The sequence below is a fragment of the Anastrepha ludens genome, chromosome 6 (assembly GCF_028408465.1).
Source record: "Anastrepha ludens isolate Willacy chromosome 6, idAnaLude1.1, whole genome shotgun sequence".
Classification (NCBI taxonomy): domain Eukaryota; kingdom Metazoa; phylum Arthropoda; class Insecta; order Diptera; family Tephritidae; genus Anastrepha; species Anastrepha ludens.
Window position 1 is genome coordinate 39,386,683 of NC_071502.1, and position 16,459 is coordinate 39,403,141.

At 38.5% G+C, this 16,459-nt stretch overlaps 1 protein-coding gene across 2 annotated transcripts in view; it reads right to left on the reverse strand.

Moving 5' to 3' along the window:
- Positions 1-16,459, reverse strand: part of LOC128868357 (G protein alpha o subunit) — a 110,696-nt gene that overhangs the window by 48,970 nt on the left and 45,267 nt on the right. For both annotated transcript variants that reach the window (XM_054110350.1, XM_054110351.1), the window contains exon 3: positions 4,148-4,332. In XM_054110350.1, coding sequence (XP_053966325.1) covers positions 4,148-4,332 — 185 coding nt within the window. The remainder of the gene's footprint in view (positions 1-4,147; positions 4,333-16,459) is intronic.

Sequence of the window (16,459 nt, forward strand, 5' to 3'; positions counted from 1 at the left end):
ATAGTACTCGATAAATGTATGTATGTAGATATGTATGTACATATATGATTCGTATGAGACTTGAAGCAGCAGGAAATTACAACTAAATGGAAGATAGCAGCGTACGAGTTGTGTTAAGTAAAAATGTAATGGCATATGAGATTCGCAAAGGACATCAAATGCAATAACGTCAACACACGGCACTTGGCAGCAGCTGTATGTACCGAATGTTATACTTGTTTGTTGCGAGTGTGTATGTGTGTGCATGAGTGTATTCGTCTGCACTTGCAAATGCCGCAATGTGGCTGCGGCAAGCAACAACGCTATCGTCACTAACAATGTACCTATGCATGGACGTCGTAAGTTTTTGTTGAGCATCTACAACCCACAATCCACAAACTCCAGCTACATTTACACTTAAATGTTGGCTCTTTAACATATTAGATTAGTACATACTCAGCACGTATTTTCAGTATCCCTGCCGTTAAACCTACTAGTTTCGAAATATCTTAAACCAGTTCATTGCGTGAACATTGGAGTAATCCAGAGCGCATTCAAAGAAATTTGCCAGATATTTTCTTTACCGATGGGTCCAAGAATGAAATAGGTTCTGGAGCCGGATGGTATTTAAACGATAGTAATAAGTATTGTTCGCTATGGGAGGAATGTCAACTGTTTTCCAAACGGAAATTGTTGCTATTCTGAAAGTAGCAGAATGGATAATTGAGAGGCGATGGAGCGGGAAACAGATTGCAGTCTTTAGTGACAATTAGGCTGCACCGAAGGCCCTGAAGAATGTAAGAAGAAGTTCAATGCTGTTGCAAGACGGAATAAGCTTGCACTCATATGAGCCAGGATACTGCGGTGTTCAGGGAAATGAAATTGTCGATGAATTGACCAACTCCGGATCAGCGGTTACCACACAAGCCATTAATCGGAATCAGTTTTGCAGGAATCATAAATTATATCAGCGATTATGTATGCAATTTACATAAAGATCGATGGTCCAGTCTAAACGCTGCAAAACTGCAAAGTGTTTTGTGACAAGTACGAAAAGAAAACTGTCGAACTTTCTTCTAAAACTTGGTAGTAAAGCCGTATTATTACAGGGCACAACCCATGGGGTCAGCATATGACCACCATCGGAATCATTGAGTACCCGATTTGCCTGTCTTGCTTAGAGGAGCCGGATAGCACTGATCATTTTCTCTGTGAGTGCCCTGTCTGTGCTAGAACAACGCTACGAATTTTAGGTTCCGATGTCATAAGAATGAGGAAAATTCGTTCTCGCAAACTGGAGGATATTTTCTGATTTGCCAAAGAATCTGGATAATTCTCACAGGACTAGCTATCTCTGTCTCTATTCTATTCTAACTCTTTTTCTCTGTTACTTCTCTCCTTTCCTCCTTGACTATTAACCCTTTAACTTTCCAAAGCTTCAAATACAATAGTCTGTTTAGCCTGAGTGTTTTAGGAGTTACCATTCTCTCGGTGTTACTTGGCTCGCCTTTTTTTCAAACCAGTTCGTTTCTTTCTTCAATGCTAGCAACTGGAATTTTTAACAACTGACGATGTTCTACGAAATGTCAATTGTAAGCCTATGCCTCTGCATCGCTGTCATCTAACGAACTAGTAAGTCTATGTATCAGTGTTACACCAGTTATAGAACTAGTTCATATTGGACAAGAAAGGCGATGGTTCGCTGACATCAACATTTATATTGGCCTAATGCGCATTTAATGCCCTTAACCTTTTGCAGCTCAGGATAGTAAACATTTAAAATTCCAATGAAAAACGATTGATTAAGGCAAATATATGCATTTTAAAAAATTAAAAAAAAAAAAAAAACTAATTATTTTGTAAGGGGGCGTCCATAAATTACGTGTTTTTTTCAATTTTCTGATGGTGAGATGTCGTGAGATTTTATTCAACCCCCTCCCCCATCCCCCAGTCTCACGTGAGATTTTTCAAAATGTGGGTTTCTTATGTAAACGCGTTGGATTGTTATTGTAAAAAGAAAAAAAGGTGCTTCGTGCTTTTATTTACGACTAGTTAAGACTAGTAATCAATATTGCTGAGAGTTATAAGTGTAATAAAAATTTAACAATAGAAGACTTAAATCGTAACTACTGCGATTAAAAAAAGAATATCTACTCTAATTCAGTCCATGGAGAATCATGCGCGGTTTCAAGAGAGACTATTGGGACCAACATGCCCATATGATTTTCAGTAAAATCATGTGCTCCTTCAACTTCGTTCTAATCTAGCCACTCTAAGCCGTTGACGCTTGCGCACAGTAACTCATTAGCTCGTCTTGTGACAATCCGTGAGGGTCGCACTTTGCGGAACATACGCGCTTGCTTAGCTGGTGCAATGTGAGCTGCTCGCCTATGCTCTGCAGCTCTTGTGATAGATGCGAAGTCAATACCGCATGTACTGTAGCATATTTTCTCTAAATCATCACGTATACTTGGGCAATAGAGATCAATAGGCGTGCTGATGAAGGCATTCAGCGGTTCAATCGGTACGGGTATTAGAAATGGAGCAAATGATTTTCCGTCATGTTCTTTAAAGTCCGGAATTGTCAAACGTCAACCTGAGTGATAGGGCGTTCGGCTCATAGTGGCGCGAAAACAACTGACGGGCTACACTGTACCGCAAATTCAGATTAAATTGAGCTATTTGGTATAAAACAAATATGGTGGTTTGACAGTAGTAATGTATAACGTCGAAGTATGAATGAAATTATTTTCTTTTGAACGAATTAGTGAATGATCTTAATCATACTACGATTACGTTTGAGATTAAATCTTAAGCATGTAAAATTTTTTTGTTTCAATCAGAAAAAAATTGCGTGATATTTGCCGAGACCCCCCCTCTCTCCAACGTAAGATTAGATGAGATTTGTGACACGGTGCATTGTACTGATAAAAAATAATGTTTTCTTTTGCTGACTGCTGGTTCAGGTGGTCTAAAAGGTTACTATAATATTCAGAATTTATTTTTTTTACCAGTTTTCAAGTAGTCCACATATTAAATTCATTTCGCACCCCAAAAAACTGATGCTAACACATCTTTGCCAATTTCTAGACACGAACCAAGAACCAAGTTCCCACCACTCCTTAGCTTCTTGTTTTGATTTAGGATCATAGTGATAGACCCAAATCTCATCCATAGTGATGAATCCACGTACAAAAACCACTTTATCCCTTCGTAAACGCTCTAAATGTTGCTGAGAAAGTCGCATTAGAATATGTTTTTGTTCCATAGTTAGCAAAAGGGGTGTGCACACAACTTTCTGAAACCCAACATTTCAGTCAAAATATTGCTTATACTGCCCAATGAGATGCTTACAGCTTCTACTAAATCTCTTTCATTTCTCTCTCTCGACCATTTTCCAATACGATATCCTGTATTTTTTCTACGACTTCTGGTGTTGCTGCAGGCTTTGGACTTCCTTGACGTTGATCGTCTTCAAGGTTTGTACAACCAGGTTTAAATTCAGCAACACATCTTTCTAAGTTACCAATTGATGGCGAAAAGTCTTTATACACTTTTAACATTTGTTTATAAATTTCCTTTGCTTTTAAAGCTTCCAAAATAAAAATTCAATCACTGCATGATACTTGATTTTTTCCATTGTAATATAGATAAATGGCTTGTACACAAAGAAAGAATTGACAGATTGAACTGAAACTTCACATACGTTCAAAAATGTACCAACATAACAAAAAAAAAAACATTTTGGCTATTAGCATCGCCATCTCTTATCGAACCACAAACCTTATTGAACAACCTAGTATTACTAAATATTGCTTAAAACGTTTCCATAAAAATTGTGTTAGGTTTGTTACTTGAAACTACGTTGGGCTGCAAAGGGTTAAGGTTGGAAGCATTCTTATTTATAGTAATAGAAGAATATTTGTTTTGCATACAACTGAGCTTAGTCATATTGCGACTGGTACAATTCTAGTCACTCCCGAACTAGTATGACTCCTTCCATCAAATACCCGTTTTTGAACTAAGAATGTTTTCTATTGCTTTTCAATGCCTGGATACTTGGACAACTTGTGCATACAGTGGTTCATATACATACATACATATACTCGTAAGTGTGCTTTATATTGCAAGTAGTGTAGGTGGTAACTGCGGCTACTAAACTACTTACCTCTCGTTCATTATTGCTGTACTGAATACTGAGGTTTGGCATTGCTCTAAGTATGGCAACTAATGATTGTATTGTGTTGCTGTAGACAACCGGCCGATATTGTTTGAAGTCCTCTGGGGTAAACCCGCTTTCGTGAATAATTTTCATTTGTTTCACTATTGTGCTTTTGCCCGATTCACCAGCACCTGCAAGGTAAGAAATTAGATTATAAACAATTGAAAATATTTAGTTACTATTTTAATAAATATAATTTGTTTAAGTAGAAAGAAAATATTTAATAAAATTAAATAGAGTTTAACATTTAAGATGGTTTATTAACAACATTACTTATTAACTCAAATATTAATCATATAAATATTAATCGATATCTATATGTGTTATTCGTTATACTTCAGTTTGCGTCGTTTAAAATAAAGTAAGCACTATCACTAAGTCTCTCAGAAAATGTCTGCTATAAATGTGAAGAAGATTATTACGAGTACTTAATCCATGTGAAACCGAAAAATTGGTTGGCAGACTCAAATGTAAAATTTTAGAAATTCTGTTTTTCGGAATCAAGCAGCACAAAATAAAAAAAATCGAATGATTTCGTGCTGGGATTTGGTTTTTGATAATTTAAAATGATATTGATTGATCAAATGTTCTGTTTCATACTTTTACATTCCCAGTAAAATTTGAGGGGTTTAAAAATTCACAGAATGCTTGTAGAATTAAAATTCAACGGAAAATATCGAGAGCAGCAAGCGATTCGCCCAAAATGGACAGTTGCGTTCAGGGAATAATAGCCCACTTGGAGCGCATATTTTAAAGAGGATTACTGTAAAATAAACAAGAAGGATGTTTGGAGTTTTCTTTTCAATTCATTTCATGCTCACATCTCCTTATAATGTACATATATACTTTTACCAGCTGCACTAGCAGCTTCGCTTGAGCATAAAATGTAATACCTAATAAATTTAGCGCTCATAAGACACTTGAAAATATATATGTAATACAATTTTTCAAAGGGAAATTCAAACCATTATTGTTTTTAGTTGAAATTTTGTTATACAAAGGGTGATCAGATTGGAGGCATTTTTTCCAATAGGGGTTTTTTGACAGAACACGCATGACTTCTGTCAAACTATTGTAAATACATAATTCTTTCATTATTCATTGAAATTTCAGTATGGAAAGACATGCACCTAAACAACGTTTACAAATCGTACACGAAAATCGCATTACAAAAATCAACGCTCTGTGAAGTGTTCATCGCGGGATCAGGCCAACTAATGGCTACGTCAATAAGTAAAATTGCCGTATTTGGGCTGAGGAGCAACTCGAAGTCATTCAAGTACAGCCATTACATCCATTGAAAACAAACCGTTTGGTGCCGGAAATTGAAGCCCGTAAGCGTCGTCGTTTTGGTGAGCAATTGATTTCTCGTCTCGGAGCAGTAGATTGGGCACCCAAGATGGTGTGATCACACCTTTGGACTTTTATTTCTGAGGGTATGTAAAGTCTAAATGCTTTATGGATAAACCAGTTTCGATTGAGGCATTGGAAGCCAACATTACTAAAGTTATTCACGATATACCGACCGAAGTCCTCCAGCGAGACCTTATAAAAATGGGGTTTACGTGTGGCCGAATTACGGACAACAATAGAAAGCGATTATGTTTAAAAAATAAATGGCATGAATGATTGTACACAAAACAAATAAAGATTGTCCAATCAATTTGGATTTTCGTTGTTTTATTTCTATTTAAAATCCGATACCTCTAAATTGATCCTCCTTTAATTTCTTTATTAGTAGACTTTTTACACTTTCTATCTTCTCAATTATTAATGAACCCCCTTATGTGTACTTTGGTTAAGCCACCACAGGGTTTCGGACAGCGTTTGAAATTGGTTTCAGTTTTTCATTTCATTCGTTCCTGCTATGCTTTGACTGCGAAAATCGGAGCTGCCAGAGTGAAAGCAAAGTAAGATAAAAAAAAACTAAACTGAGATGTCGCTTTGCTGCGAAAATTGTTAAAGCACGACATCATAGTGATAGTGATTTAGGAAAGAATCGACTTTGGTTGTGGCTGTTTCGCGTGACTGTCATATTGCTTTCGTGTTTGCTGCTGCTGCTGTAACTGCTTTGTCTTGCTTTCGTGTTTCCTTTTTATATCGAGCAGGTAGTAAATTTCATAGTTTTTAAAGGGCAAAGCCACAGTATATTCATCATCATTACTGTTGGCTGGGTAACCCTGGTTGAGTCTTTGCCTCCAATTGTCTCGGTTTCGTGCCTTTGTCCTCCATGCCCGAAATCTCAATAAGCCTGCGTCTTCTTCTACACCATCAATCCATCTAAGCGGCGAACGGCCCCTTCTTCTCTGTCTGAGGCATTTACCGAAGAGTATTTGTTGAGGTGGGTACTCCGTGTTAGCCCGCAATATGTGACCTGACCATCTCAATCTATTGATCATGAGTGTGGTTATCACACAGTATATTCACGCCAGTAAAATTTTGAAATTGTGCTGTGGCTGAGCTGATTGAAATAGCGCAGTTGAAGCACAGCACAGCCAAAAGAAAAATTTATTTGTGCTGTGCTATAGCAACGGCTGTTGAGACGGGTATAACAGCATAGGGAAGCCAAATTGTACTCAGAAAAATTATTGCTTTCGCAGCACAGCCGCAGCATATTTTTTAGTGCTGTTGCTGTTATGTTTGCAGTTTTTCAAACGCTGATTTCGGTATATGAAATAGTGATGTAGCGCTGAGCTTTACGAGACGAAAAACCTTTCATTTGTCGCTATTGCTCTCATGAGAAAAGCTCAGGAAAACTGTTATCACGGTGTTCAGGTCGGGTCGGCAATCATCCAATAGTTTTTATATAATTTGTTATCTAGGTATGTGAGACGCCACAGTCTTTATTGCTACCTGGCTGTCGGATAAAATGTAGTTGAACTTCCAAGGTATTCCCTACCAGAAATTGCAATTAAGTGCGTCTCCACTCGAAAAATGGTATAGCTACCCTTTGGTGTTGACCGAACTTTGGTCACTTAATCATTTGTGAATATTGCCACTAAAAAATATATCCTTGAATCTTCTGATGATTGGTAGTTTCGACCATGGCATTTAATTAAACATTAATCGCAATTTCAATGTCAAATCGTTTACTTCTGTGATGTCCTAATTCATTGATTTTCTACATTGCTTTTTTCATTTGCTTCCATTTTTAAGTAACATTTTTAAAATCCGCCTAATTAAATAGGTTCATTTATAAATTACTTATATATGCAAATTGTAGCAATTTCTCGATATATATAAACTGCGGCGAGTGATTTATCATCAAAACAAATTAACAGTTCATCAATCACATTCATCTCATAACATTTTTTATGATCCTTAAAAGCACTAATTAGGCATTGATAATACAGTTCTCTCTTTCAAATTTCCAAGTACTACTCAAATACGCTCGAGTGCCAACACTTGAGTTAGTGCAGTTGATTAGCAACAAATGTACGATATATACCACGAGTATGCAAAATGGAAAAAGCTCTGCAAAGGCCAGAGTCATAGCGGCACTGTGGGGCCCAAGTGCATGAAACTGCACTATAAAACAACCAACACACAACCAATTAAACACAGTGCACGTATACTCACCACCACTATGTGCATACATATAAAGGGTGGGTCTCAACAGTTTTAAATTATACGTTAAGTGTTATTTTGACTTTGACAGTTATTTACAGCTCAAAAATGTAGCAAACACTAAACTTCACGCTACGACGTTAATCACTTTACGCATGAACAACATTCTGAAATACTGTGAACTTCCAAACAATAGTCGCGTTTTTGCCCATTTATTGGAAAAAAAAGTTTGGAACGAGGCGCATTCTCGTCTTGATGGCCATGCCAGCAAATCAAGTTATTGGTGCATTGGTGATAGAAAAACTCGCTAACAATTGCGAAGAAGGCAATGCATCCACAGAGAGCATCTGCTTGATACCGATTGGGAGTGGTTGCATTAATGGAATATTTTCGAAAACGCTGTTGGAAAAGCCATTTCTGAAATCGAGGATATGAACTTGGCAGAACTTTCTTCTTGATAGGCGCGATTAAGCCTCGAAACTTCCAAATCCTTTCGCAAGAACTATCGGAAGTATGCATTTCTCAGATAGTCAAGCAGCCATCTTAGCTTTAAAGTCACATACAATAAATTCAAAAATCGTCAGAACTTAATACTTTAGCGCACGCGACAGACAATACTCTAATCTGGGTACCTGGCCATAAGAACATAGCAGTAAACGAGAAAGCTAATGAACTGACAAGGCAGGGGGCATCCTATAACGGGTCCGAAGCTGTAGAAATAGGCTATACGCAAGGCGTGCGCAAAAAGGAGATATTCTCGGTATTTCAGCTATCTTAACACTGATACCTGCAAAATAACTAAACAAACGTGGCCCGATTTCAACAAATCCAGAATTGACGGGTTGTTAAGAAAGCAACGAAGCAACAAGCCACCTGATCTATCTAACGCTGACGAACTCTTTCTCTTCCTCTGCTACCACCAGCTGGTACCGCATCGAATACTTTCAGAGCCGGAGCGTTTGTACCCATTCGGACGACATGACTCAGCCAAAGTAGCCGCTAGATCTTCATTCGCTGCGCCATGTGTATGTCGTCGTAAAGCTCATGCGGCGCAACGTTCCATCACCTGAGATATTCGTCGGCGCCAACGTGCAAAGGTCCAAAAATCTACGCAGATTTTTTCTCCCAAACACTCCAAGCGTCGCTTCATCGGATGTTGTCATCGTCCACGCTTCTGCGCCATACGTTAGGACGGGCATGATGACAGTCCTGTAGAGTGTTAGTTTTGTTCGTCGCGAGAGAACTTTACTACTCGATTGTCTACTTAGTCCAAAGTAGCACTTGTTGGCAAGAAAGATTCTACGTGGGATTTCAAGGCTGACATTATTATCTGTGTTAATGCTGGTTGCTAAATAAACTAAGTCTCTTACAACCTCGAAATCATAACTGTCAACAGAGATGTAAGTGCCGATAGGCGACTGTTTGTTTCATGACAGGAGGTACTTCCTTTTGTTCTCGTTAACCACCAGACCCATTCGCTTAGCTTCTTTATCAAGTTTAGATACGTGAATTTCACTGTCCAAATAAAGCGAGCAAACTTTAAGAACATTTTTTTCTTCTTCTGTGGCTGTTGTAACTGAAAGGATTTGTGCGTGACTACCATTTGGCCGGCCCCGGGTTCGAGGTTCACTGTGGGTAGCAAATGATAGAAAATCATTTTTCTATTAGCGTTCGTTCCTCGACAGTCAATGGCAAGCTTCCGAGTGTATTTCTGACACAGGACGCTCGCAATAAAAAGGCATAGAAAGAGGTGGCATGAAACTGAAGGTCAGTCCATTTGTAGAAGAACGTCAATATGCACATCAAGGGGAAGGAGAGCTCGAGATGAGTGGAGTGATGCAGGACAGAACACAGCTACAATTTCTGAATAAGACAGTATATAGACAGGCATTAGTCGACATTCATCGGGAGCTTTTATCACCGTCCTAAACTCCCGATCCTCGCACGCTGCCGTTGGAGTCCAAAAATTGCAGACGAGGAGCTTCAGCTAAGTCGTGAGACCCGCGTTACTTTGGCACAATTACGTTCAAGATATTGTAATAGGTTAAACTCCTACTTATCGAGAATCGACTCCAACGTTCTCGACATATTTTGGGCATGTGAAGGTACCTCATCTGATACTAACCACCTATTCTCATAGTACATTTTAAACCCACTCACCCAAAACACCCCTCTCTCTCTGGACCCAACCTGTCGAAACAGCAAGTTTCCTGGTCCTGCCATTATATGGGACAGACGAAAACGACCGGTGACTACATCGTACTGGTAGGACTTGATGATTGCTACAACAACAACAGCAACAGCAAATCGGGCTACTTTTTCAAAACATTTTTATAGCATAATTAAAAAGAAACTAGCCGATGGTCCACCCATTTTACGAAACTGCATTAACGTGAGGACGAGTAAGTGTTTGTAAAAGTGCAGTTGCATGCAAAAACAAAAAAACAACAGAAACAAACACAAGAAAAACCTAAACAATGGACTAATTGTTGGCATGTGTGGACACATGTAAGTCAGACAGCCTGTGGCATTCATGGCATTCACTGCAGCTGACACTGGCAATGCCGATGGTAAATACTGATCTTAAAGATGCCAGCAATTACCAGCGTTGATGAGTGGAATGATGATGCATCCGTATGCATGTTTGCATGCGTGCGTGAGGTGATGTGCCGGCGAATAAAGTGGCTGCTAAAAACAAACTACAAATGATGATGATGTCGTTATGAGGCAGAGATATTGATTATGGCGTAGGCATAGCGATTGACGTTGGTGATTTGTCGAAAGACTACTCAACAAATAGTTCAGTTTATAAGAGCACGCTCACGCACATACGTGCATGCTGTTCAAATGGATGGTGTTGAAAGATGTGCATATATGTATGTATATAGATGCAGTGCAAAGTGATACAACAAACGAAAAAAAAAACAATTCAGTGCCCAAAAGCAAGCCACAACTTAATTCACATATACTACTACAAAACGATGCGTGTGCAATCTGATGAAAAACATTTCCAATCTGTAAAAATTATTTCTTTTTTATTTCCTGCCAAATCAATTCTCAAACACCTCACCTCCGCTCGAATGCGTTGCTATTATGAATTTATTTTAGAATGCAAAACTTCGCTGCAAATTCAAGTGGAATGCGTAAGTGTAATAAATAAACATAGAATGACAGGTAGATGGGCTGTAGCATGACGAACGAGGGTTTCTCCAGAAAATATGTAGATACGAGTAAGCATTTCTTTTCTGGAAACCGACGTGGGGTACAAACTGAGAATGAAATTAGGAAAAAAATTGTAGACGGAGGAAATTGTTTGGCATTTGCAGAAAGGCATTGTCGTGGTCCGTGGGTATTAGTGTACTTGAGTAGCTTGGCGCACGGCGATTGCCACTTATGGTGCTCGGGAAATGCTAGAGAGACAATAACCTTGCAAAAATAATCAAAGATAGAATTCTACTTAAACGGCCAGGAGGGAACAAAGCTTACTATAAACAAAATTTTACTATTTCATAAATATTTATACAGCCCTCGCAAATTCGTATTCTTATTCTTATTCAAAATTCGAAAAAATTCCGAGCATTCGATATATGGAGAAAATGCGAAACACCGTCAGCAAAAAAAAAATATTAAAAATCAATGCGAATTCTGAGCGCAAGTACTTTCCTCTATCAACCAGGCTATTAGACAATCTTAATCTTTTAAAAAACTGAATATGATAGGATTTTGTACGAGTAAGTGATATATTCTTACAGCAAAAATTATTAATTTTCATATTAAAGATATCAAAAGATTGGAACATTAACAATAACCAATAAAGGCTTCCAGTCTATAGTAAGAATTTCATTGTTAATAATATCAAAAATGTAGCGTTTAAGCAAAAAATTAGGGATTTGATTTTCACCAAAAAAAATTGTAAACTTCTGGTTTAATAACAAGAGGTAGGTGATGTATGCCAGAACCCGCTAGCGGATCGAGGTATTCATGTAAGGCGCAATGCAAATTCTCATTCATGAAAATAATATCTAAAATTCCGAAAAGCTGATTTCTAAAACTATTTAAAAAGCTCTCTACTAAATAAAGTTTTACTGTTCATCAGATTGAAAATAATATCGACCACTCTCAACGCGAAATTGCGTATAGAACAAAACGTCTTCAGGCCAAGTTGTTCCTGCATAGATCACATTAACCCCTTTTCGTGCCATTTAGCTCGACGAAACTCGGGCCCAAGTGTTATGCGCCAACGCGGCAACAGCAATTATGAGACTCGTGACTAACTCTGGTGGCGTACAGATAGAAACCAACATTCAATCACGACCTTGGCTCGTGATGTTTATGTTTGATCCGACTATCTGTACACGACCTCGGCTCGTGATATTTACGTTTGGCCCGGCGATCTATTCACGAGGCTTGCACGTCATATCCATATTTGGGCCAAAATTTTCATCACGAGTCAGCCTCGTTAAAGCATGGCAAGGGGTTAACACCTTAGGGATAACTATAGAGCAATCAAATCAAGATCACCACTTTATCTACTCTTCGTTGACTTCAAAAGTGTATTTAACACCATCTCTCAGGACGATATACGGAGTTTGTTGAAAAGCTACGGCGTTCCTGACAAAAACATCGGCGTTATCAAAACCTTGTATAGTGATGTAATGCTAAGTGTACGCTTCAAAGGGAAACTCAGCGGCCTTTTCCAAACTGGATAAAGAAGCAAAGCGAATGGAGAGAGCGAACGAGGAGAGGACAAACAGTCGGCGCACTCGGCACAACAGTTGACAGTTGTGATTTCGAGGTTGTAAGGGATTACGATAACAATGTCAGCGATGTTGGCGGCGGCGAATATTGCAAGCGATGGAACGATGAGCTGTATGAGTTTTATGACGAAATAGACATAGCGCACCGAATAAAGATCTAGCGGCTACTTTGGCTGGGTCATGTCGTCCGAATGAATGCAAATCCTTCGTCTCTGAAAATATTTGATGCGGTACCAACTAGCACAGGAAGAGGAAGACGACCTCTGTGGCGAAGGACTTGGCTTGAGATGGTGTGTCCAACTGGCGCCGGTTAGCACACGAAAGAAACGACTGGCGCGCTTTGTTAAACTCGGCCAAAACCACTTAATCGGTTATCGCGCCAATTAAGATGAAGAGAAAGAGAAGTTCCAGAAGGACTGCAATGGAGGCTAAACCAGAAACTTAGCGAACTAGATTACGTTAGAAAATAATGCGCGCGTAGTCGGTCTTAAAACAAACTTCACAAAAACAAAGCTTATGAGAATACAAACAACAAACACATCTACTCTTGAACTTTCTACCAACGAAACCGCTATCATTATTGAAGGTGTAGATGAGTTCTGCCAAATCACAAGAGTTAGAGACGCATTTGCGTATGTGGGAGCTCCTATTTGTGGCCATTTCACTAAAAACAAAACTTAAAATCTTCAATACCAAATTATGTGTCTGACCACATAATCGATGTCTTTAAACGTTTGCCAACAATATGGAACTTCTTCTGCTTACTAAAAACTGCCCAATTAATTCCGACATAAATAAGACGAAAATGGAATACGGTTGGTCATACTCTCCGCAGAGTAGATAATAATGTTGCCAAAATAGTTTCCAATGTAATGCGCAATAAAGTCGACGCAGAGGTCGCCTTCATCAAACTTGGTTGCGCACATTCTCAAACGAGAGTCTTTCCGGTGCCACCTGGAACTAAATCAGACACATAGCGGCTGACAGAATATGTTGGAGAACCTTTATTTCTGCCCTACGTTCCAACTATATGTAATTAAGTTTATTTTAAACTACTTATATATATATATAGGTATATATATGTATAATTGGCGCGTACACCCTTTTTGGATGTTTGGCCGAGCTTCTCCTCCTATTTGTGGTGTGCGTCTTGATGTTGTTCCACAAATGGAGGGACCTACAGTTTCAAGCCGACTCCGAACGGCAGATATTTTTATGAGGAGCTTTTTCATGGCAGAAATACACTCGGAGGTTTGCCATTGCCTGTCGAGGGGCGACTGCTATTAGAAAAATATTTTTCCTAATTTTGATGTTTCACCGAGATTCGAACCAACGTTCTCTCTGTGAATTCCGAATGGTAGCCACGCACGAACCCATTCGGCTACTTAGTCCTGCCATAAGTTCTGTTACGAGTTAAGTCCGTTATAGATATGAAATTACCAATCATGTAAATATTTCAAAAACAGAGGTTAATTTTCACTCGAACGGTCACCATGCTTTTACACAATTCTTTAAACGTTTAGGCCATTCAGCTAATGCAGCACACACGGTTTGCATGGATATTGACGTCGCTGCTCGCACCGAAGATTGTTTGAGACTCTCCGAATTTCTGTGAGGTCTTCGACAGGCCATGTTCTCCAATTCTGATCTCAAACTGTAGTCCAATGGAATCAGATCTGGACTTCCAGACGGCCAATCTTTTGCGGCTATGAGCCCAGAAAAATTGTTTTTTAGCCACTGCTGGGTGGTTTTTGCCTTATGGCCTGGAGGGGAATCTTGTTCGTTCGTCAATTATATTTGACACTTGTGGACTAGGCAGCTGCAGCGATAAACAAACAAGCGATAAAGCGCGTATATATAAAAATAAAGATTTCCATCACTCAAAAACATACATTTTTTAATTATTATTTTTTTTAGTAAAAAAGTTATTCTATAATGGATTGGATGATTAATTTTGCGCCACCTTATAAAATAAAATATAAATTTCCTTTCGCATCGCATTTCAGAGTAGACCCCTGACCATATACAGCTCATATTATTTAAAGACGACTGTACACATTTTCTACGTTGTTTTTTTAATTTTCCATATGGGCAAGTGTTAAACGATTTGTATATATTAGTTTATAGCAAATTGATATTTTCCAATCAATTCAAATAGTTGCAAGTACAAACAATTCATAGATTTAGAGCTGTATGTGAGTACATGGAATTTTCACAAATTCGCCGGCACTTAAATTTTTGCAATTACGCAAATTAGTTCGTCTAAATTATGAAAATTAAAAAGATATAAAACGTTTTGCAAACTCACACATACGCTCACACCATATTGGTGGAAAAATAAAAGTGAAAATTTGTGTTGATAATACAAACAACAACAACACGTTCCACGTTCATGGGTGCACAACACAGCCATGTATTCATATATTCACCCAGTAGTACATTGCACTGCGTGCGGCTAGCCTGGAAGTGGCACTTTTTGCACACTAACCTCGTCGTATTAAATCAACTACCTGTCTTTATTTGCATACTTAGTGTCGTCTTTAGGTGTGGCAGCTGCCAAATTTTATGCTAACTCTGCTCTGGCAATAGTCAATCGGGTAAAGAATAGACGGCACATTTTTTGTTTATCTTTTAAGGGGAAAGAGTTTTAGAGCTACGTTTTCTTAATGATTTCCATGCAATATTTGGCAAGGAAGGAATACCTATAATTTATTGAAGCGTTGAGTATATTGTATACATAAATTCAAATGAATTAAATTTTTTTTTAAGCGTTTCCTTCGAAAAAGTGTAAAGATAATATATGCCACTTGCAGATGTAGCTGTTTCGTATGCAATTTGGAGGCTACATATTTTTGGGATATGAAATCAATATGGTTTTAAATACACTTGAAGAACGCATGAACTCTATACTTAAAATTTCCGTGTACGTTTTGATGGAACTTTTTTTTGAGCTGACGTATTCATTAGTTATAGTTGTTTGTGCTGTTGGTGGTGCTGGTGGTGCTGGTTTCGAAATATACCGAAAAATAACTCTAAAATAACAAAAATCCGTATTGGGCACATATTGATTACTTTGTAAATGTTCTGAGTCATTCGAACCTACTGCATATCTCAAAATTAGCTAAAATTCGAAATTACGCATACATTTTTCCACATCAAGACTTATATATTCGAGCACGGAAGATGGAAGGAAAACTATACAGAATGCAGTCGACAGTTTTCTCAAATTTTCTAAGCTCTTTAGTAGCCCACAGCATTGTAATTTCCTTTCGCTTTAGTCAAGAATCGTTGGCATATGAATAGTTCTATGATTCCTTTCTGCAGGGCAGCAGTCCGAAATATTGAGCAAACACTTGCTCTTCACATTATTTCACACTCTGCTAAGCGCCGCACTAAATTGCACCAACAGCTCAGCTCTGTGAGTTTTGTTCACTTGATCCTGATAGTCCCACGTAGAGAATTGATGAGGATCACGCGAAATGACGTTATTAGACTTCCTTTTTTTCTGAATGGCGGCCGCCGTAGCCGAATGGGTTGGTGCGTGATTACCATTCGGAATTCACAGAGAGGTCGTTGGTTCGAATCTCGGTGAAAGCAAAATTAATAAAAACATTTTTCTAATAGCGGTCGCCCCTCGGCAGGCAATGGCAAACCTCCGAGTGTATTTCCGCCATGAAAAAGCTCCTCATAAAAATATCTGCCGTTCGGAGTCGGCTTGAAACTGTAGGTCCCTCCATTTGTGGAACAACATCAAGACGCACACCACAAATAGGAGGAGGAGCTCGGCCAAACACCTAACAGAAGTGTACACACCAATTATTTATTTTTATTTTTTTAACTTCATAGTACTGCAATAATTCATATATGATTCTAGTGCCAAATTAAGCTACTGACTGTAACATCACTAGTTTTATCTGAGTTCGCATGCTATGTC